Raw genomic sequence first — 22,439 nt, 5'->3', positions numbered from 1 at the left:
TCAATTAGTTTTCTCTGTTCCTACACATCTAGAAGTTGTTTTAAAACAAATCCACAGGCAGAGTGAGACAGGGATAAAGCCCCACAGTCAACACTGATTGAGAAGTACCTCCATTAACTGATCATCCAGCTTGACTTGCTTTTTCCTTAGCCCTTCGTTTTCTGAGCTGGTTTCCAGTTCACGTTCCAGAGAATTCATCTGACTGATCTATCAGAGACAAGAGAAGTCTCCTTAGAGAAATAGCAGTTGGTTATTTTATCTGTTTTTGTTTTGGTTTTTTTTTTTTTTTTTTAGTTTAGTTTTTTTTTTTTTTAGTTTTTTCTCCCCAATACTCAAGTCATGAACCATTAAAGACAACTCAAGACTAAAAAACCAGGAGTGCTTGGACACAAGTGAACGTTGCCCTGCAGATGCACAGGGCACACTCAGCTCCTTGGGACAGGGTTTGTTGTTTTTTTTTTTAAGAGACAAAAAAGCACAAAACTGGGAGGAAAAGAACGAAGTCACAGCTTGACACTTCACCACCCAAAACTAACCTTCCTGTTTGCAGATGACAACTCTTTCTGCAGCTGTTCACACTCTCTCTTCAGGCTCAGTTTCTCCTGCTCGATGGCTTTGACGATGCCTGACTGGCTTTGATGCTTTTGGTGCTTCAGGGAAAGGATTGTGGATTCCAGCTGTCGGATCTAAAGAGAAGAGCAAATGTGGAAAGATGTTCCAGGTGATCCAAAAAAAAAAAAAAAAAAATCTATTTGCATCTGCTTCATCTACAGTACTGAGCAGCAATTGATTTTGGATTCAGAGAGTCCCAGAATGATTGGGTTGGAAGGGACCTTAAAGCCCATCTCATTCCAACCCTCTGCCATGGGCAGGGACACCTTCCACTATTCCAGGTTCCTCCAACCTGGCCTTGGACACTTCCAGGGATCCAGGGGCAGCCACAGCTTCTCTGGGCAAATCTGGGGTACTTTTGACATTTTAGCTTTGAGCATCTTGTCCTCCCCTTTCCCTTTCCCTTTCCTTCCCTCCCTTCCTCCTCCTCATAATCTTGCTTATTACTGCGAGCCAAGAAATTGCACAAGAAGAATGCTGGGAACATTAAGAATCTTTTTTTTTTTAAAGAAAAAAAAATGAAAGGGCGTTAACTAGAAGAGATATTTCTCTTTTACAGAAGAGAAATATCCAAAGATGCTGTGGAGTCTCCACCTCTGGAGATATTCAAAACCTGCCTGGATGTGATCCTGTGCAACCTGCTCTGGGTTGCTGGAACAGGGGGTTGGACTGGATGATCTCCAGAGCTTCCTCCCAGCCCCAGCCCTCCTGTGATCTGTCCCCTTGCCCCGGTTACCTTCTCCCTGGAGTGAGCCAGGTCTGTTTTAGTGCTCTGCACTTCCCTCTGCAGCCTCTCATTCTCCTGCCGGAGCAGGCTCTGCTCCCGATCCGTCAGCTGCTCCGCTCCATCCCAGTGCATTGGCCCCTGCTGTTCCTGCAGCCCTGGGGAAGGCACAGCCCCTTCCAGGACCCGATTCTTAAGACAGACAGAATTGCAGGGTTAGGCCTTAAACAAAGAAGCAGATATTTCCTCTATTCAGGTGGGTTTTACGTGGACTTTTGGTACCTGCAGACTCTAAAGTCGCAGGATTCCCATTTTCCTCCCAGCCTACACATTGTTTTCTCCCCTAAGAAACCCAACGTGCAAAGCCCAAGTGCTTCCCTCCACTAAAATCATGGATAATAACTGAGTGCAGAACAAGTGCACAGAGTTCAACACCACAAAAAAAAATAAAAAGGCAATTTGTGCTCTGTTTAGAGCAAAACAGGACTCAGTATTAAATATTAGTCAGTAATAGTTGTAATTTAGTTCCTGTTGTACCCTTCTGAAACAGCCTCTTTTCCATGTGGACATTAAATATTCCTTAATTACACAGCAAACAAGCCAAATTACTGACTGAATCCATAATACCAACCCCGAGATTGCTGTCTACAACCTCCTCCAGTTACAAATCCTCATTAGTTCAGAGAGGTCGGCATAATTCTCTACCTTTCAAAACTAAGTTGGACTGGAAATTAGATCCTCAGTCGATTAGTTTGTTAATTTTTATAGTTGATAGGTGCAAATCCATGCATTACCCACAGAATTGGGTTTTCATGTTTGGCAAAAGGTTTCTTTCAGGGAAGGATGAAAACTCAGATGAATTGACCTTTACATTGGACACTTAAAATAATAAGTTTTCTAAAAGTCAGTTTAAAATCTGCATGTTATAGACAATATACAATAATTAAAGCTATCTTTGGAGGCCCCTGAAGCCCTTTACCTTTTCACTGGTGCTCTGCAGTTGCTTGTGCAGTGACACCACCTCCTGTTTCAGAGTTTCCTTCTCCTGCTGCGTCACCCGTAAGTCGGATTTCAGTCGGGACACCTGGAGGTTGGTGCTCTGCAGCGTTTCATCAAGGCTCTGAACCTGTAACAAGCAGGAATCAGCTTTGCTGGGACCAAGATTTCCCGTGTAGGGACCAGGTGCCACGTGTGTTTAGGATCTCTGATGGAAGGAGTGAAGGTACGACACTGACAACCCCCTTTGAAAATGGTAAATTGAGTTTCTCTCTCCAACTCCCTGACAGGAGGGTGGAGCCAGGTTGGTGGTCAGGCTCTGTTCCCAGGGAACGAGTGGACAAGGGGAAAATGACCTCAAGTTGCACCAGGGGAGGTTTAGAGTGGATATTAGGGGAAATTTCCTCATGGAAAGGGGTTGTCCAGCCCTGGCACAGCTGCCCAGGGCAGTGCTGGAGTCCCCATCCCTGGAGGGATTTAAAAGCCCTGTGGATGTGGCATTTGGGGATGTGGGTCAGTGGTGGCCTTGGCAGTGCTGGGGAATGGTTGGACTTGATCTTATAAAGGGCTTTTCCAACCTTACAACTCTAATTCCAAATGATTTTCCAACTTTCTATTCCAAGTTAGCAGCCATTCACCTTGAATACAGACAAAAAGCTGCATTTAACAGAGACACTTTCCAGCCCTGAACATTTGCTGGGACGTGCTGGAAGAGAAGATTTCCCCTGAATTATTTATTCCTCCTGGCAGCCCATGGCCAAGGAGAGTGCTCAGCCAAGCAGCCAGATGCTCACACCCCTCTCCTGCACCAGGAGAGCAGGAGCAAAGTTTCTGCAGTATTTTAGGAACAACCAGGCAGAGCGAATTGGCAAAAGTAACTTGGCTGTGGATGTAAAACAGCATCACTTTTTTTTTTTTTTCGGGGAGAAAAAGTCCCTTGTTCCATTTACAAGTTTCTTCTTGTCCTTTAAGAACATCACTTTGAAAGCCCATCAGAGCAGCCCCTCTCAGCTGCACCACATCTTTGCACACATCAGAAGGGGGTTTTAGTGAAAGAAAGCACTAAGAAAGATGATCAAAATGCTTTTTTATCGAGGGTTATAACAAACAAACAAACAAACAAAAAAATCACTATTTTGTACCTTTTCTTGTGAGATGGTGAGCTGTGCTTTCAGTGCCTGACTCTGCTGTTCCCAGGATTTCTGCTCCTGCTTCAAGCTGCTAATTGCACTCTCCAAGCAGCTGACTTGAGCTACCTGCAATGAGATTACACGGGGAAGCCTCACTCAGGATTTTCTCTAACTCAGTTTGACTTTGAGGGTTAACCCAGAGGGAGTTACAGCCACACAAAGGAAGCAGGAAAAAAAACCTCTCAGCTCCCAGCCTGAATTTCCACACAAGGGGATCATTATTTATAGTGTGCACATGAGTTACTCTGCTCAAGTTCAGAGTTACAGTATGTTAAAGCTGCAATAAAAGTCCAAGAACACTGTCTTCCTTGTCCTGCTGCAGTATTTATACCCAGGCCTCTCTCTACTGCAACGTTTGGAATTTTCTCCATAATCAAATTACAGTAAAGCTGTGCTCCAGAAATTAAGATTTCCTCTCTCAGACCAGCTAGGAAAAAAAATAGTCAGGCAGTGGCAATTTAACCTTTATCTGGCTTGAGGGTAAGGAAGAAACCAGATCCAAAGTAGTTTTAGAGGTTATGGTGATACAGATAACACAAGAATTTTAAGTGATGTGGATTTGCAGCTCTTTCTTACCTTATCAATGCATCTGCTCAATTCCTCACTCAGGGCTTCTTTCTCCTTCTGCAGCTTTTCATTTTTCGTAATTAAGCTCAAAACTTCGTTTTGGAGGTCGGAGAGATCAGGGCACCTGGGCAGCTGTGGAAAGCAAACCCCTCACAGTTGTGTTTCTGTGCTGCTGCAGGAGTTGGGATGCAAGTCATGGAATCATGGAATGCTTTGGGTTGGAAGGGATCTTTAAAAGGTTCATCCTCAACTAGGTCAGGTTGCTCCAAGTTCGTCCAACCTGGCCTTGGACACTTCCAGGGATCCAGGGGCAGCCAAAGCTTCTCTGGGCAACCTGTGCCAGGGTCTCATCACCCTCACAGGGAGGAATTTCTCCCTAATATTTAATCTAAATCGACATGTGTGAAAACACATGGAGGGAAAACCACTGTACTGCTGACTTCTGATCCTTTTCCCAACTGAGCACTCTGCCTTCTCCCAGGCTCTCCTGCCTTTCCTCACTCCATCTCCTGCCTGTAATTACATCCAGCCACAATTCCCTCATTACTGAACAGGCCTCAGCTGCTTTTGCTTTTTAAGACCATTATCTACCCTGAGCACTGGGTGTCTCAAATGAGTGGTTTGCACAGAAAATGACTTTGTGGAGCCCTGATCAGGGAGGTGACTCATTTCATTTGTAGCCTTCATTATCTGTGTTTATTAGCATATATTTACAGCCAGTTGAACTGTGCTTACACAGGAGATAACTGAGCCCTCCAGGAAATTATCTCCACCCATATCTCCAGATGGATTTAGCAGTAGGAATTCTCTCTGAGAGGACATGCTGGAAGAGCTCAGCCCTTCAGTGGAGTTATATGGGTATCACCAATTACACAGAGAAATGTTCTCCTGTGGATCCCATTTTCCCTGTCTACTCCTTGATTAGAGCTTTAAATCTCTGTGCTTTACCAAAGCTTCTCCCTGTAGATCCACTACTGCCAAAAATCTTTTGGCAAAGTCTAAGTGACCCCAACCTCATTTGAACAATTGTGCATTGTACCCAGAGACTGTTTCAAGAGGAGTTACTTTCCCTTACTTTTATGACCTTTCTTTAAAGAAATTAAACTTTTCTCAACCCAGAATACATTAAAAGATGGTGAGAATTATCTGATAGCACTCAAATGGAATCATAAAATGGTTTGGGTTGGAAGGGATCTTAAAGACCATCTCATTCCACCCCCTGCCATGGGCAGGGACACCTTCAACTAGCCCAGGTTGCTCCAACCTGTCCAGCACTTCCAGGGATGGGGCAGCCACAGCCTCTCCAGGCAATAGGATGCCATACCTGTTTTGTCTTCTCCAGCTCCTGCTTGAGGATGTGGTTCTCCTGCTCCATGAGATGAGCTTGAACCTTCATCTTCGACACCTCCACCTCCAGAGACGACACCAGATTTGAGGACTGCAAAAAAGCAAAGGGCTCAGATTTCAATTCAGGAGACTCACAGGGTACCAAAAGGTTAAGCAGAGGATGCTGCAGCCAGTGAGAGTGGTTAGAGCTGGGATGGCACTGGATGAACACAACAGCCATGCTGGGAAAGTGCAGGGAAATATTTGGCACCATTTTCAAGGCCAACCTGCAGGTTTTTACCTCCTGGCTTTTGGCTGCTGCCAGGCTTTCCTTCCCGCCCCGTGCAGGAATGTTTAAGCCAGAACTTAGCAAAGTTCAGCTCTGAAACCCCACGCACATCCCAAGACAGGGACGCCCATTCCATAGCACCTGGAAGTCCAATTGTCCCGGTATAATCCTGTACCTTTATTTTGGAGTTTTCCAGTTCCTGTTTCAGTACCAGTCTCTCCTTTTCCCACTCTTCCAGGGTACATTTTCCCTCTTCCCTCTCCTTTTGCTCGAGCACCCTTGCCAGCTGTTGATTGAGATCCTGCACATCTGCCTGATTTTTGGAGTTCCTCTGGCTCAGTTCCGTGTTTTCAGAGTCCAGCTGTTGGTTCCTGGTCTTCAGATCCGCCACCTGAGTGGGGACAGCAGTGTCAGCTATGACTGATTTTCCACCGGGAATGAGGTTTTTAATATTTCCTTTCTATTAAGGGGATTAAAGACGTGACAAGTGTCACTCCAACAGTGACTCTGACCAGTTAATTGGCCTTAATTAGACCAGTTATATCAGTCACCCAGCACTGCACTGTTCCTCCTTCCCTTTGCCATGCTGATGTGGATTTTGAAGGTTATCCTAGTAGGTTATTCTAAGAAGAATTTTCCTCAGCAATGCTGAGAGGGACACGAATGTAAAAGCTACTTAAACCTTCTACTTTGGCCAGCATAACAAACCACCCCTAAAATAAAAGTAGCAATCACATGGATAACAGCTGGCAGCATTCCTAGAACCAGCCAGCTGGGAAATAAGCAGAGGCTGAGTCACATCATCTCTATTTCCCCGTGGGCTACTGCAAAGCATTACCCACAAAGACTACAAAATAAAGATTTAAACTTTATACTTCTATGAAATAAACTTTCCAAGTTGACTTTGGAAAGGGCTCTCTAGCCTCTGTAAGCTGGATAATTACAGCTGTTGTCTTCTGAGCAGGTCAAACAAGCCTCAAATCAATCCCAAGGAGGTAATAAGAACAGTTATCAAAGTTTAAATTTATAAAATGATTGTTTTCCACTGCCTTTGTGACCATCCAAGGAACAGTTTTTATACAGTGATGGTTTCTAGAGAGAAGGTTCTGGGCTCTGACCACACACCTGTTTTTTCAGGTTCTCAACCATCTTCTGTACAGCCACTTTCTCCTTCCTCACAGACTCTATCTTTTGCCTAAGGAAAAATAAAAGCTCATTAACATTAAAATCACTTATTAATATATTAATTAAGATAGGACAAGAGGACACAGCCTCAGGTTGTGTCAGGGTTGGATACAAGGAAAAATTCCTTCACTGAAGGGGCTGTCAAGCCCTGGCACAGGCTGCCCAGGGAAGGGGTGGAGCTCCCATTCCTGGAAGGGTCCAAAAAAACACTTGGATGTGGCATTTGGGGACAAGGTTTAGTGGTGGATCTGGCAGTGCTGGGTTAATGGTTGGACTTGATGATCTTGGAGGTCTTTTCCAGCCTTAATGATTCCATGATTTTAAGAAAGGGCTGTTTTTTAGCATCGTCAAAAATGACAATTCCGGATATTTATTTATTGCTCAGCATCACTGCTTTGCATAAGCTTGGCAAGAATTCGACCCTCAAGGTGCCCCATGGAGGTCTTTTCTAGAAGAGAAGAATAATCCCAGCATCGTGGATGGTTCTGTACTTATCAGAGACCAAATGACTGGAATAATCTGCCACGTGTGCCTTTCCCTGCCTTTGCTGAAGCACAAATAATTGCATCAGGTCAGCTCCCAAGTAGGTCCTGTGCTTCTGTGTGTGTTACTGGGTCATCTCAATGCCTACAGCTAAGAATGGGCAGGGAAAAGGATGAGGAATAGCCTGTCAACCTGCTGGATTTCCAACAGCACCATGAAATGAGCCCGTTTCAGATTTGTAGAACATCTCACACGCGAAGGAGCTCGGAGAGAAGGGACAAACCCACTGTACTGCAGTAACAGCCTGAAGGCACCACTTGGGCACGTGCCCCACAGAATTCTCACCTCATCTCTTCCCTGGATCCATTTAGCTCCCTCAGCTTCAGGCTGGAAGCACTTCCTTCCTCGTTCAACAAAGTCACCTCGTTTTTCAGGACGGCGTTTTCCTCTCGGAGCTTCTCGGCCTCGCATCTGGGGCAGGGGGAGGAGACCATGAGAACAGTTCCCGTGTAACAACCCAGGGAGGAAAAAGTCCCCCAAGCCTGAGATACACCTGTAATGCTTCAAAGCAAAGCTGCAGCTGGCTTGTTTTATGTATAAAATGGTATATTCATATTTCATGTTTCTTTGGTAAGAGCGCTCCCCAGTTCGTTAAAAAAAGGGGCTCTTTTGGCACGTTTTTGTACAGTTAAAATCTAAAAAGCTCCTATATCTTTCAGTCCTTAAGTTACAAATAGCTTCACCCCACAATATTGCCAGGAAAGCAAGCTGTTTCCCCAACTGGAACTCAGAATTCTGGGAACAGCGCTGTTGGAAAGTGCCTTTTCTGTCCTCAGGCGACTGCACAGAGATAACTTAGCCACGGTACAACACCTGAAAGAACAATTTCCTGCAGGAAGCTGGTGCTGAACAATAATTAAGCCACTTGTAGCCACTTTATCCATGAAAAAAAAATAAAAATCCTTGCTGAAATACAGCAGTTAAAAACAAGTAGGTAAAACCTATGATATTCTCTGTGTTATAGTGGTATTTACCATATCAAACACCTAACTGGGAACAAAAAGCCACTATAATTCTCTCGTATTAACTTAAATATTGAGGAAAAGCAGAAGCCCTTTTAGCATTTCAAATTACCATAATTCTCCAGTATTAAGTGAAACACTGTGAAAAATAGGAGCAATTTCATCAATTCCGAGCAACACTCGGGACTAGAAGGGAACAAACGGAGCGAAGTGATATTAGTAAAAGCTAAAAGCATTCTGGAAGTGTTACCACGGATTTTGGACATGGAAATACAGGGGGTTTCTGTATTACAAACTACACACTGTGATGGTGACTACGTCCACAGGACAGCTGGCAGGTCGCTCCTGGTTTACCACTCGGGTTAGGGAGAGAAGCCACACACATTTACTTATTTATTTACTTATTCCAGCGGTGGTTATCCGGGATTAGAGGAGTTAGGAGTCCAATGGCACTGCTTGCTACTCAAGAGTTAGACTAGGGTGGTTAATGCAGGAGCCGTGCAGCGTGTGGAGCGGTGGGTTGGGACCGGGGTTAGTGCGGCTACGGCGCGTCGGTGCGAGACTACGTTACCTCAGGATATCAACCTTCTGCTGCAGCTCAGTGCACGTGCTCTGCAAGCCCTGTGTCACCACGCTCCTCTCCTCGCCCTGGCGGTGGAAGGACGTGGAGTTTGGGATGCCCGGAGCAGCCGCTTCCTCCTCCCGGTCGGGCTTTTGCGGCTCCCTCTTTTCCGCCAACGCCCCTCCCGCCCCGCCGGCGCTTTGGGAATTGTCTTGCTGGCCTGTGAACGCTGTGGGATGTTCTTCCAGCTTCCCACCTCTCGTGTCACTGTGCAGATCTACGTCTTGTTCTTGGACATCTTCCAATTCCGTGATGTTCTGGAGGAGCTGCGTGTCTTCCTCCTTGAACTTGACGCTTTCCAGCTCGCTTTCTCCCCGTTCGCAACGAAGGCTTCTCAGCCTTTCCAGGTTGTCTTCTAGTACTTTATTCCTTTCAATTAACTGCATCATTTCAGCTTTCAGATCCTCGTTTTCCACCTGAATTTCTTCCTGCAGTGACAGAAGTTCAGCCTGTGCCATGGATCTGTCTTCCAACTCTTTGACCCTTTTCCAAAGCTGAGTTATAATGCTCTTCAGGTCACCATTGGTTGATCCAGGAGCGTGATCCAACAGAGAAGAGGCTTCACTCAGTTCTTCAGCCTTTTCAAGCTCAACCTGCAGCTTCAAAGCATCGGAAACAAACCCTTTATTTTTGGGAGCTATTCTGCCATTCAGCGGAGGAACCTTCTGCAGTTTAACATCGTTGTGTAGCATTTTTGCTCTGGGAACCTTCTCGAGATCCCTGTTTTTCGGCAGCAGAGGCACCCAAAAAAGCAGCTCTTGGTTCCTGTCACAATCCCAATTGCCATCAGCATCCAGAACTGCTTCACTTCCTTGTATCCAAGGCGTTTGGCCGCCTGCTCCGGCTTTTGCGCATCCTTCCTCCAAATCTGAATCCACCTCCGTCAGATCTTCCAGGTCTGTACTATCAGCTTCCAAAGGCGGAAGGACATTTGAATCCATTCCCTTCTCTGCATCTTGACAATCACTGGGCAAAATCCCTTCAAAACTGGGATCTATTCCCTCTGGTTCTGAGCCAGAGTCGGAGTGGCCGGGACTGGGAGGTCGTTCCTGCTCTGCGGCTCGGAGCCGGTGCTGCAGCCTGAGGATCTGGGCAGCCATCCTGACATTCTCCTTCACAGCCTGCTCGTGCACCTTCTGCAGGCTTTGGAGAACTTCTGCATCGTCCCCCAGAGGTGCTGTACCAGGGTAAGAAGCAATTTTGCTCTTGGCTTTTGCGTACTCGCTCTCCAGGGCCCTGTAATGGCTTTGTAGGGCGGAAAAACCACGCGCCTCCCACTGCAGTTCCTGTATTTTCCCTTGAAGGGCTGAGATTTCCAAACTCATCTCCGCCTTTTCTGTCTCTGCCCTTGCACAGATGTCTTTGTTTGCACTCTCCAGAGCAAGAAGTTTGGAGTTGAGCTCCTCTTTCTCTTGCTTATACTCACTGTCCAGTCTCTCCAGCTTTTGCCTAACCAGCTTCCCATTTTCCTCCACCATGGATATTAACTCGTCTTTGTCCTTAAGCTCTTTTTCGTGGTCGTTTTGGAGCTGGGCTATCTTCTCCCTCAGCTTTTTCTCCTGCTCCTCGGCGGCGCCCCTCAGGTCTCGCAGCTCCTTCTCGAGCTGCTCCCTCTCGCACACCAGCTTGTTCACCTCCTCCTTGAAGTTCTTCTCCAGGAGATCTCTCTCCTGGGTCAGGGCGGAAGAAACAGCCTTTTCATTTGCCAGGCTCTCCTTCAGGTGCTCGTGGGCTTCAGCGACCTCCTGAGCAATCTCCTCCCTTTCAAACTCCCACTGGGATTTCTCCTCCCTTTGCTGCTCAGCGAGTTCACGCAGCTCCCGCTGGTAACGCCCTTCCAGGCTTTGGAGACTTTCTTCATATTTGCTCACAAGGGTTTGTGTGTCCACAGAAAACTGAGTTTGTGCATGAGATGCTCTTCTGTTATAGTCACTTGCCATTTTATTCCTAAACACGGTTAATATAAAATATTACTAAACTCTGGGCTACCTCAAAGAGATTCAAAATGGCTTTTTGAACAAAAACAAGCTGGGAAAAAAATAAATCCCTTTTTCACTGAGTTTCGCGCTATTGCACGGGTGTTTCTGAGAGCTAAAGTTAAAATTGAGGCGATTTGGTGAAACTTCAAAAAGGAAAAGCTTTGGAGAAGTGTAACAACTCACGAAATGTCCTCAGAAAAGGTTTCATGGGCAATGTGTGCCCTTTCTGCTCCTGTGCTCAGATTTGTGGGGGTAGATGTTTTTACCCTCATCTCCCTCGTCACCCCAGGATGGTTTTAGTTGCTTTTGACACGTGATGTTGGCTAAAAAAAGCATTTCCCAGCCATCCCTTTCCTTCTTCAGCCAAGAACTCTGAAAACCCAGATGTTTCAGAAGGACAAAAGCAGGGATTTGTAAAGCACAGGGATCCTGAACAGAGCTCAAGTTAATCACGCCTGGTTATGCTTTAACACCACTGCTGCCTCTGGGCAAGCTAAAAATTAATATAAATATCTGCTTGAGAAAGGTCAGAAGGGAAAAAAAAACCCACCAAAACCCTGGTGAGCAGCCCAGTGTTGTGGAATAGAACAGGAAACAGCAGTGTACGGTCAGAACACTTGGAATTAGGTGTCATGGGTTCATCTGCACTAGGCCCAGCTTGGCCACCACGCCAAGCCATGGAGGTTCAGCACACCAGACACTCACCTCTCCTCCTCCAGCTCCTGCTCGTGCTTCCTCAGCAGCTCCTGCTGCAGCTCCTCCTTCTCCAGGGCGTGCACCTCCGCCAGCCTCTTCAGCTGCTCGTGGAAGCCACGTTCCAGCTCCCCCTTCTCCTCCCGCAGCGTCTGCACCAGGACTCTCATCTTCTCTTCCACCCAGATGCCGTTTTGGATCAGCTCTTCCCGTTCCCGGCTGAACTTCTCGTTCACCTGCTCCAGTCTGGCCCTGACGTCCTCTTCGTGCTCCTGCCTCAGCAGTTCCTGCAGGTTGGCTTTTTCCTCCTCAAAACACACCTGCAATTTGTTTTTCTCGTCGTTGTGTTTGCAGTCGAGCTCTTCCTGCTGCTCCCTGAGCACTGCTGCCTCTCCCTGCAGCTCTGCTATTTGATTTTTGAGGCCAGTGATCTGCTTTTCCATGACATTCATCTCTTCGGAGTACTTCTTCCTCATATCCTCTTGCTCCTTTTCCCAGTGGGCTTTTGTCTCGTCCAGCTGCTTTTCATAGTGGCTCACCTACAGAAGGAAAACAGGGTAGATTCATTAATTTCCCACAGAATATTATATTTTCCTCAATATTTCCGTATTATAGTTTTATATATACATTTTACTGAATATTTTGATTTACACATCAGCATCTTATATTGGTTTCCCCTGCAAAGCTTTATTTCTTACTGGGATCACAGAATCCCAGAATGGTTTGGGTGGGAAAGGGACCTTAAAGACCATCTCATTCCAGCACTTACTGTGTCTTCAAGCTCCTGTTTGAGGTGATGTAGATCCCTGTGATGTTGCTCCTTCATTTGCTCAATGGCCATTTCTGCCTCTATGCTCATATTTAGGGGGTTACAGTCTTCTGAACCAAGTCCTTTGGAAATAAAAAATAGATAGTAATAATTTATATGAGAATAAAAACATTATATAATATATAAATATATAAAATTCTCAACAGAATTATTTCATCAATTTAAATTTGTTTAGGCTGCTACTTGCAGCTCTTAAATTCCCACCACAAACACAGACAAGTGACTGAAAATATTAATTTTGGCTTTAAATATAATCCAGCAGCCACATTCCAAATTAACGTTAAATATCAAAATAGAGGTGGTGATCAAGTCTCACTGGGAAGGTTTTCATGGAACTACCTCCCAGATGTTATCATAAACCCCTACAACACAGATCTTGGTCCTAGTGGAGATGTTCTTTACCTTGGTCAGGCTCGATCCCGCTGTTGCCGTGACCCTTCACATCGATATCAAACTCTTCCGAGAGGGAATTTTTCAGGGAAGGCCTGAGCACTTTGCCCTGGGCACGGTACTCCTGCAGCTCCGAGTGCAGCTCATCGATCTGGTCCTGCAGCTCCTGAGAGGGAGGAAAGGGAGATCTGAGTGAAAGGAACCAAAGCAGCTGAGCATCCAACCCATCAACCTATTCCCACTTAGGTGGGAATTACAGTAGGGAAAGACTTGTCAATAATCCATCGTGCCATAGTCATCCTCCTATCAGCAAAGCAACAAGGGGGAACGGCTTCAAACTGCCAGAGGGCAGGGTTAGATGGGATATTGGAAAGGAATTCCCAGCTGTGAGGGTGGGGAGGCCCTGGCACAGGTTGCCCAGAGAAGCTGTGGCTGCCCCTGGATCCCTGGAAGTGTTCCAGGCCAGGTTGGATGGGGCTTGGAGCAACCTGGGCTAGTGGAAGGTGTCCCTGCCTGTGGTAGGGGGTGGAATGGGATGGTCTTTAAGGTCCCTTCCAACCCAAACCATTCTGGGATTCTATGATGCAAAATTCTCAAAGGTGAAAGCACATCGTGCTCCAGGCACCTTTCACTTGATTCCTTCTTCCTGGGACCTTTTATTAAACAGCAGGAACCTTTACAAACAGCCAAGAAATACCTCCTCAAACACCATCTACTTGACAAAAAAAATAAAAGAATCAAATCAGAAGCAAAAGATCAAATCAGGAACGAGATCCCCCCATTGCTGCATTTACCATCTGGTACTTCTGCCCCTTTGCCAGAAGAATATCCCGAGTGTTTGTGCCAAATGCCGCACACTCCGCTCCATGAACAGCAGTTATTGAGGGAAATAACTCCCTGAATGTGTAAACACAGAATTCTGCAGATCTAAAAGGCTCAAAAAGCGAACCCTGGGTAGTGATTTATATCTGCCCTACTCAAAAACAGAGCAATCGGCTGCATATCCAGAACTGTCAATCCGACACCTATTCCTAGACAGTTTTTGCTTGTAAACTGCAACTTCCCAAGAGAGCTGTTTCTGATCAGACAGCCTTGGGCAAAGGCAGCCCTTTCTTAAATGAAAAGGATCATGCAGAACAGATCATAGAACCATAAAATCCAAGACTGGTTTGGGTTGGAAGGGACCTGGAACCCCATCTTGCTCCATTCCCTGCCATGGGCAGGGACACCTTCCACTAGACCAGGTTGCTCCAAGCCCTGTCCAACCTGGCCTGGAACACTTCCAGGGATCCAGGGGCAGCCACAGCTCCTCTGGGCAAAAGATGAGCTGGTACCACTGCAGGCATCAGAAAGCAGGTATGTAAACAGATAACCTGCAGGCTCACCTCGAAGAAGTCTTTCAGCCATACAAGATTTGGGGAGGAGAAAAACTTTCCATTCTCAGCTTTATTTTAATAAAACACCAGTGGTTTGGAAACCAGCAAGGTGTGGATATATCTGATTTCTGCTGCGAGTTCCTGCAACTCTGAATTCCCAGGGCTCCACCCTTGGGGCACCTCATCCTCTTCAGCTCAGTTGCCTCTGTGGGAAGAGTTTTCCAAGCCCCTCTGTGCTGCTGTTTGCAGTAAGGATGTGGCACTTGGGGACGTGGGTTAGTGGTGGCCTTGGCAGTGCTGGGGGTACAGTTGGGCTTTTCCAACCTAAATGATTCTGTGACAGTCTTGGTGAAGAAGGGTGTCAGGTCTCAGCTCTGGGCTCCACTTACTCTGCACTGCTGCTCGTACTCGCTCTTGATCTGGGCCAGTCTCTCCTCCTGCAGGAAAAACTCTGCACTGTTGGGATCCAGGTCACCAAACTGAAACACATGAATGGGATCCAGTTACTCACCCACCAAACAGCCCTGCTCAGCACAGCATGGATGCCATTCCTGCAGCCTATTCCAGCAGCCTGTGCCTCCTTCCCTTCTATTTTTCATTTTAAATAAAGAAACTCTACCTCCCTGCTAGTGGGAAACAATGAGCAAACCTCCCTCAAAACACTGTCTGCCACCACAGTTCTCATGCTCCCTCTGATTTCAGTTTTCTAGTTTGGCAGATGCACATCTCTGTGCAATAAATAATCCCAAACTTTCAAGAAGTCTGGAAAACAGATGCTGGGTGGGAATCCCAGCACATGAACATTTGTCTGTGGATGCACAAACTCAAATGCCTTTGGAGAAGTTGATATTCTGATGAGTTTAAACTAACACAGCCAGGATCAGGCATTCACTTTGATTTCCACATTATTTCAGCAGAGATGCCATATAACACCTAACTCCTCGTGGATCCGCTTCCCTGGAAAGGACCTGCATGTTGGGCTTGTTCAAAATTTTGCTCTGAGTTAAAAAAAAATAAATCCCTGCAGATCTGCAGGATGATTGCTTCATTCTAAGGCTTCCTACTTTAACTAGAGTAAAATTACAGCTAAGGTGGAGCATCTTTAGTTTCCTTAGCTGGAAAGCAATCCATGTCACCTCGGTCCCACCTGGATAAGGACCCCAGGAGCCTCTTAAAAGGGATTTAATTCTGGAATCCCACCAGGAAAAGGAGAGTTTACCTTCTCAGCCAGGACGTTTTCCAAGTTCCTCTGCAGTTTGCCTGCCAGACTTTCACACTCGGCCAGTTTCTCTCCCGTTTCCAGCAGCTCGCTTTCCAGGCGGCTGTTTTCCTGGACCAAACAAAAAACACCCCCCACAACACCCTCAGCATTTGGAGGAGGAAAATATAATCTTGTGTTAATTAATTAAAAAAAAAAAAAAAGAGTTACTCCCACTCAAGTTGGAGCATGACACTGTTTCAAGCTTCAGCCAGAGACAGGAATTATGAATCCACGTGCACACAACCCACTCCTGCCACAGCCAAGTGTGAACGCTGGACTTGTGAAAAAGCATCAAAAGGCATAAAGGGCATAACAGTAAGATGTTTGGGGTTTACTTTAGATGTTTGGGGTTTGCTTTAGATGTTTGGGGGTTTTTTATTTGTTTTTAAAGCAATGTTTTAACCATTGTTGAGGTGTTTAATCTCCTGGTTGGACAGAAAAAGATCCAGCAAGGCAGCCGTGCACACACACGCTCCGCACTTGATGGCAGCAGAGATTTGAATTGGAGCCCTAGCAAGCCAAGGAACAGCCCATGGAGGTGACCCAAAAAATGATTCTCATGGATACACATCTATCTGGCTGCTTAAACTACTTTTGGCCAGCTCAACACACACCATAACACACCCTCTCCACAAGAAGCGCTCCCTGCTCAGCACATCCCTCCCTTTCGGGGGAAATCCCGACTCTTGGGTCCCTGTTACCTTCAGGGACAGGGCCAGGCGGTCCCGGATGTAATTCTCATCTGTTTTCAGCTTTTCAATCTCCTGCTCCAGCTCCAGCCTCTGTTTGTTGGCCTGCTGCAGGATTTGCTCCCTCTCTCTCCGGAGCTCGTTCTTCAGGGCCGCGATCCGCTCCTTGTACTCCTCGTCCAGCTTCCTACGGAGGCACCGGAGGCGAGAAGAGCTTGTTAAAAAGAAGAAGGTGGCAAACGCTGCTGGGAGTGAGGGCACTACCCGTGCCACCAAGTCCCTGGGATGCTGTGGCAGCGGTGCCAAGGAGGAGGGGAGGGCTGGTTTGGGACACCACACCTGAGGTTGTACTCGTTCCGGCGCTCGATCGCGGCGTGGTGATCGTCCACTTCGGAGGCCATCAGGGATTTCAGCTTCTCGGCCTTCTCCAAGTCCGACCGCAGCTTCTCCTTCTCTCTGGCCACCTGGTCAAACCTCTCCCTAGGGGAAGCAGAGCCATCCTGGGTTAGGTCACCCCTTCCTCCTCCCCCGAAGGGTTTTTTGAGGGGGAGGAGAACAGCTGGGAAAGCTCCCCAAGGGTCTTATCAACCACATCGAGTCACTAGATTTGAACTTGCACCCACAGCTCCAGACATGTCTTAATGTCCCCACAGGTCCTGAGACCTCAGGCTTCCCAAATTCATCAAATCCTGGACTCATTTGGGTTGGAAAGAACCTTAAAGATCATCCAGTTCCACCCCCTGCCATGGGCATGGACACCTTCCACTAGCCCAGGTTGCTCCAAGCCCTGTTCAACTTGGCCTTGGGCACTTCCAGGGATCCAGGGGCAACCACAGCTTCTCTGGGCAACCTGTGCCAGGGCCTCACCACCCTCACAGGGAAGAATTTCTTCCCAATATCCCATTTAACCCTGCCCTCCATTAGGGTGAAGCCATTCCTCCTTGTCCTGTCATTCCAGACCCTTGTCCAAAGTCCCTCTTGGTGCTCTCTTGGAGCTCCTTTAGGTACTGGAAGGGTCTCTAAGGTCTTCCTGGAGCCTTCTCTTTTTCAGGCTGAACACCCCCAGCTCCCTCAGCCTGTCATATGAATATCCTGAATATCTAAACTATTCAAAGATTTCCAGTACAAACAAAACAACACAAACAACTGGAGTCCAGGTATGTGGCAGATGGAGTGAATTCACAACAGGAGTGAATCCACACAAAACTGAGGGTGCAGTGCTTAAAGCCAGGGTCTCCAAAGCGGGGTGGACAAGAGGATCAATTGGTGTGTGGGAAAATTTGAGCTTCAGTAATACATATATATAAGTTATAAATTAATAAATATACATATATATAAGTTATAAGTTAATAAATATACATACAAGGAAATGTTTCCCATCTCCCACACTCCCTGAACAGAGAAACCTGCACAGCAGGTCCAGTGCAAAGCCAAATTGTGTTGACTTTCAAATGAAAAAAGGGGGGTTGCACGGTGACTTTGTACCTCCCCCTCACGTCTATCACATGGCAAAAGATCTGGGATGCAAGAAATCAGTTTGGATTAAAGCTACTGATAACAAACTGCACCAGTCCCCGTCCTAAGCTGTGCATTCCTTGGCCATCCATGACCACTGGGAATAGCAGTGACCACTTCCAGACTGTTCCCAGACTGGGAACAACATCCTGCTTTCATTTTTTTTATTTTTCCACTATATTTTTCTGCAATCCTTGAGGGGAGCATTTCGAAAAAAAGGAGACAGCTGGAAGTTTGGGAGCAATCTAAGAGAGAACTGAGCCTTCCAGTGCCACGTCCACACCACCATCCCTCAGCTGCCCCTTCAGCTCCCGCAGCGCATCCAGCGATCCCAGCGACTTACACGAGGTGCCTGATCTCCGTTTTGAAGCTGGCCAGGGCTGCCTGGTGGACCCCATTCTTGGTTATTAGGAGCTCATTCTCCAGGGCCAGCGTCAGCTCCGTCAAGTTCACCTTCCCATCCAAGCTGAAGTCCAAAGCCTGCGAAAACAACGCGTCGTTAGAGCGGAACGAGCCCCCCCTGCCCCGCGGGAGCCCGGAGACGTTTGGACGTGAAGTGACAGGATGAAACGAGGAGGCTCAGAAGAGATCTTTGCTCGCTAATTAATCTGTCACAAACGCCTCCGGGGCAATAAACCAGACATCTCTGCCACCTCCCCCTGCGTTCCAGAGCTGCTGCCAGCTGTGGAGATGGGGAAGTGTCCCGGCTGAGCTGCAAGACCAACAGGAAATTAAGCCCAGGCCTGATGAAATGCACTAATTCTCCAGAGGATCTAATGACAGCGGCCTTCCTAAATAGCAGCTGCTGCAACAAAGTGGTTGGAGATGCTGATGTTAAACAGAACCAGCTCTTGCAATAGAGGCAGCACAAAACCAGGAAGGATTTGACAGCAAGGATCTCACCTCTTAGAAAGCAAGTTATCAGCAACTGCTTGGAATTTTATAGAACCCCAGAACGGTTTGGTTGGAAGGGACCTTAAAGACGGTCTCATTTGAACCTCTCTGCCACGGGCAGGGACACCATCCACTGGACCAGTTTGCTCCAAGCCCTGTCCAACTCGTCCTTGAAGAAAGGCCTTTCCTTTTGTATTCAAAATTCATATGGACGTGACACTTGCGGACACATTTTAGTGGTGAAGTTGATGGCTGGACTCGATCTTAGAAGTCTTTTCCAACTTAAACGATTTCCTAATTCAATCTAACTCTGCAGGAGCACAGAGCAAAGTACTTGTGGTAGGGCTGAAACACTGCAGACACTGGAGAAACCACCCCAGGGGTACCAGCAACAAAGGAAGTTGCCAGTGGAAAGTAACACCAGAAGAGAAGGTAAAGGTGGACACACAGGTCTGGTGAAGATGGTCCCACGTTCTCAAACTGCCCTGTGCAAGCCCAGGCTACAAGTGGGTTTTAAAGCCTGAGCAATGACAGAGGTTATTACAACCTGGGTGTTCAATATCCACATGGATATGCAAAGTCAAGGGAATCACATTGCTGGGAACCCAGTGAGGGTCTCAAAACAGAGACCACCACGTGAAATTATCCTCTTCCATCCACAGCTTCTAGTGAGATGGACAGGGATGGGGTTTATTCAGGCATCTGATATCCACCCCCATCACCCTTTTACTCCCTCTGACAGAACACTAAGGACTGGGCAAGGTTTCAAGTGCTGTCCTCCACCTCAGCACCAGCAATAATTCAGGTCACGCCAGTGCTGAGAGGTGCAGCTATTTGGGGAGGGGAAGGAATTAAAAATTGCTTTCTAACAAATATAGGTGACCCCTTTGAGCTAAGCTGGAAATCACATTGTATTTTTATCATTAGCTTCCATCTCTGTGGGATGCACCATAAAGGAAATTATTGGAAATTTCGCTGAACTGTCGTCACTAGCACGGGGAATTTTTATGGGATCATAGAATGGTTTGGGTTGGAAGGAGCCTTAATAATCATTCTCTTCCAACCCCTGCCATGGGCAGGGACACCTTCCACCAGACCAGGTTGCTCCAAGCCCCGTCCAACCTGGCCTTGAACACTTCCAGGGATGGGGCAGCTCCTCTGGGAAGTTTTAAAAGGGGAAAAAAAACCCAGGGATTTTAGAAGGGAAAAAAAATAACTCAGTTACAATCCAGCATCCAACACTGGGGGGAAAAAAAAAAACAAACACATCCAAGGGGTGGGATGGAGCTGGTGGTTACCTTTAGGATCTCCTGGCTGTTCTCTATGCCCTCCTGGTGCCAGCAGTCGAGGACACCCTCCACGCAGCCATACCCCATCCCGTCATCCAGGCTGGAGAAGAGGGAGAAGCCGATGGTGCTGGGCATGGCCGAGGGGGTGGTCGTGCGCCGCCCGCTCTCGTCGAAAGACTGCCGGGAGAAGGGTGAGGGTGTGACAGGGCATGGGCAGCGCCAGGCATCTGGTCACCCCGTGCCCACAGAGGCTTACAAATGTAATTTCCCCTGCTCCAGAGATTAAGGATTAGGGCCTGCTGTTCCTCACTGCCAAGCAAACGCCCGGCGGGAGCACTCCCACTGACCTCACCAGGCACTGGGCATTTAAACTAAATCCAAGGAGGGGCAGTTTCAGAGCTGTCCCCAGTGCTCCAGAAGTGTTTTTTCCACTGCCCATTTTCAGTTTTGAGCGTCACCTCCCCTAAAAAGGCTGCAGGGAGCACATGCAGAGGTGCTTTGGGTGCAGCCCTCAGCTTCCAGGCAAAGACAGGGAGTAGGTTTCAAACTCTCTCTCCGAAAATAAGTAATAATTGGAGAAGGGACCTGCATGTCCACAGCCCCCAGCCTACCCCAGATATCACTTCCCCCTGCAACCAGTTTATACTGGATGCCCCATCTCTGGAAGTGTCCAAGGCCAGTTTAGATGGGGCTTGGAGCAACCTGGGGTAGTGGAAGGTGTCCCTGTCCACAGCAGGGGGGTGGAACGAGATGGTTTTTAAGGTCCCTTCCAACCCAAACCATTCTGGGATTCTATAACTCTACACCATTTACTTGCTGCACTTCACAGGTTGCCAGAGCCACCTCCCCTTTAACAGGAGGGTGTTTTCTGTTTCATCTCCCCCCAACCCTCCCAAAGAAGCTTTTTCTGAGAGAGAGAGAACTTGAAATCTGCTTTTGGAGCAGCTCCCTGTGACCACCTCCTGCCTCCACGGGGCAGAGGGACCCTCACAGCCACCCCTCCAGGGACAGATGGTGAGCAAGAGGAGGAGACAGGCTAAGTGGGGTTTGCTCAGGACTTCTCCCCCTCCTTTTCTCCCAGGATCCACCTCAGTTTCTCACCTGCATGGAGAGGTGCCGCTTCAGCTGCCGGTATGGAGTAGACGCCGAGGGTGTCAGTGACTTCCCATTTTTAATCAGGCCATAGAAGAAATCCTCCACACTCATGGTCCCATCTTGCTCCAGGTTGTGGAGCACCTCTTCGAGCACCTGCAAGGAGACAGAAGTCACATCCATCACCAAACCACCACAGTGACAATCTGGCACAGAGGAAACACCCTATTCCCAAGGCTCTAAAAATAGCAAGGTTCTCAGGTACCACATCAGCCTAATGCTGGTACAGCAACCTCCACATGGAAAACTGCAGACACAGACACCATGAAAAAAGCTCTATGACCATCTTGGAGCCTCTACTTAATGAGGCAGCATGAAAAAAAGCCTCATTTCATTCTGCTCCCTAAAACAGGGTGACCTCAGGAATTCAGCACGACGCACTGAGAGATGCCAAACCCTCAGCAGCTTGAAGTGACCAGGTAAAAAAAACCCACAGTAAGACACTGCAAGGTTACAATAAATTTGTTTTATGCTTCAGGGCGTGCTGCTTTCTGAAGAGCAGGATCAGAGATGTTCAGATTAGTCCCTCACTATTTCTTTGCCCACAGTTTATCTTTTCCATTTTCTGCCTTAATACCCTGAAAGCATTTCATTGCAGATACTGCAAAGGAATACCTGCCCAGCCTCATGTTTTATGGAGGGAATTATTACAAGCCATGTTGTTTTAAGATGCAAAAAGTCCGACTTTTCTAATAAAACGAAATCCTAAGTTGACAAGAGACTTTCTTTGCTAAAGAATTCATTTTCTCGTGGACTCTTGCAGCAGGACAGAAACAGCCCAGAGGCCTCCACAAAGTCAAAAGCAACCACCTATGAATATTTAACCCATATTTACCGTCTAGCTAGAAGATTCCTGGGATTAAGGAGACATGCTTGGAATCCAAGAAATGTTTTTAAATTCCAGTTTCCTCTGCAATTGCATGAGAAGACACGCACACGACGGCGCAAGGCTGGCAGCTGCCTCCTCCTAGAGCAGCCACCCACATCTGATGGTATGACACCAAAAATACTGCTGGAAAAATCAGGACCTACAGCTGGAAAGTCCTTTTTAAGTAGCAACCTGTTCACCAGGACAGATTTGGGGGGAGCCACACTAAACCCCAGGACACAGGCAGTGGTGTGAAGGTCTCCACGTGGTCACTCACCTCCCCGGCCACCGTGTGCAACCCGTACTGCTCACAGATGGAAACCAGCTTCTTCCTGTTCAGGTGGCCATCCCTGGTGATCCCCAGGTGCTCACAGACCTCCTGCAGCTTCTCCTCTATCCAGTCTGGGCTGGGGGAGGTGCCAGGGGAGGCGTTCAGGTCATCCGGGTTCCAGAAGCGCAGCTGTCCTGGAAATGGGAAATTGCTCTGC

General features: G+C 47.4%; 1 protein-coding gene across 8 annotated transcripts in view; it reads right to left on the bottom strand.

Annotated features, from left to right (window-relative positions):
• NIN (ninein) overlaps positions 1-22,439 on the bottom strand; it is a 62,011-nt gene that overhangs the window by 13,437 nt on the left and 26,135 nt on the right. For 6 of the 8 annotated variants that reach the window (XM_027704048.1, XM_027704047.1, XM_027704049.1 and 3 more), the window contains 22 exons: positions 22,229-22,416; positions 21,033-21,179; positions 19,941-20,108; positions 18,092-18,228; positions 16,573-16,713; positions 16,246-16,420; positions 15,503-15,613; positions 14,673-14,762; positions 12,920-13,073; positions 12,458-12,579; positions 11,701-12,227; positions 8,966-10,963; positions 7,718-7,843; positions 6,830-6,899; positions 5,880-6,095; positions 5,414-5,527; positions 4,099-4,221; positions 3,475-3,588; positions 2,316-2,462; positions 1,349-1,528; positions 537-686; positions 109-207 (listed from right to left, as the gene is read on the bottom strand). In XM_027704048.1, coding sequence (XP_027559849.1) covers positions 109-207; positions 537-686; positions 1,349-1,528; positions 2,316-2,462; positions 3,475-3,588; positions 4,099-4,221; positions 5,414-5,527; positions 5,880-6,095; positions 6,830-6,899; positions 7,718-7,843; positions 8,966-10,963; positions 11,701-12,227; positions 12,458-12,579; positions 12,920-13,073; positions 14,673-14,762; positions 15,503-15,613; positions 16,246-16,420; positions 16,573-16,713; positions 18,092-18,228; positions 19,941-20,108; positions 21,033-21,179; positions 22,229-22,416 — 5,297 coding nt within the window. Of the gene's footprint in view, positions 1-108; positions 208-536; positions 687-1,348; positions 1,559-2,315; positions 2,463-3,474; positions 3,589-4,098; positions 4,222-5,413; positions 5,528-5,879; positions 6,096-6,829; positions 6,900-7,717; positions 7,844-8,965; positions 10,964-11,700; positions 12,228-12,457; positions 12,580-12,919; positions 13,074-14,672; positions 14,763-15,502; positions 15,614-16,245; positions 16,421-16,572; positions 16,714-18,091; positions 18,229-19,940; positions 20,109-21,032; positions 21,180-22,228; positions 22,417-22,439 lie in introns of those variants that run through there. The other 2 variants (XM_027704053.1, XM_027704052.1) reach the window with 2 other exon arrangements.

The sequence above is a fragment of the Neopelma chrysocephalum genome, unplaced genomic scaffold (assembly GCF_003984885.1).
Source record: "Neopelma chrysocephalum unplaced genomic scaffold, ASM398488v2 Primary Assembly neopelma1_253, whole genome shotgun sequence".
In the NCBI taxonomy this organism is placed as follows: domain Eukaryota; kingdom Metazoa; phylum Chordata; class Aves; order Passeriformes; family Pipridae; genus Neopelma; species Neopelma chrysocephalum.
This window is presented reverse-complemented; position numbering and strand designations above follow the sequence as displayed.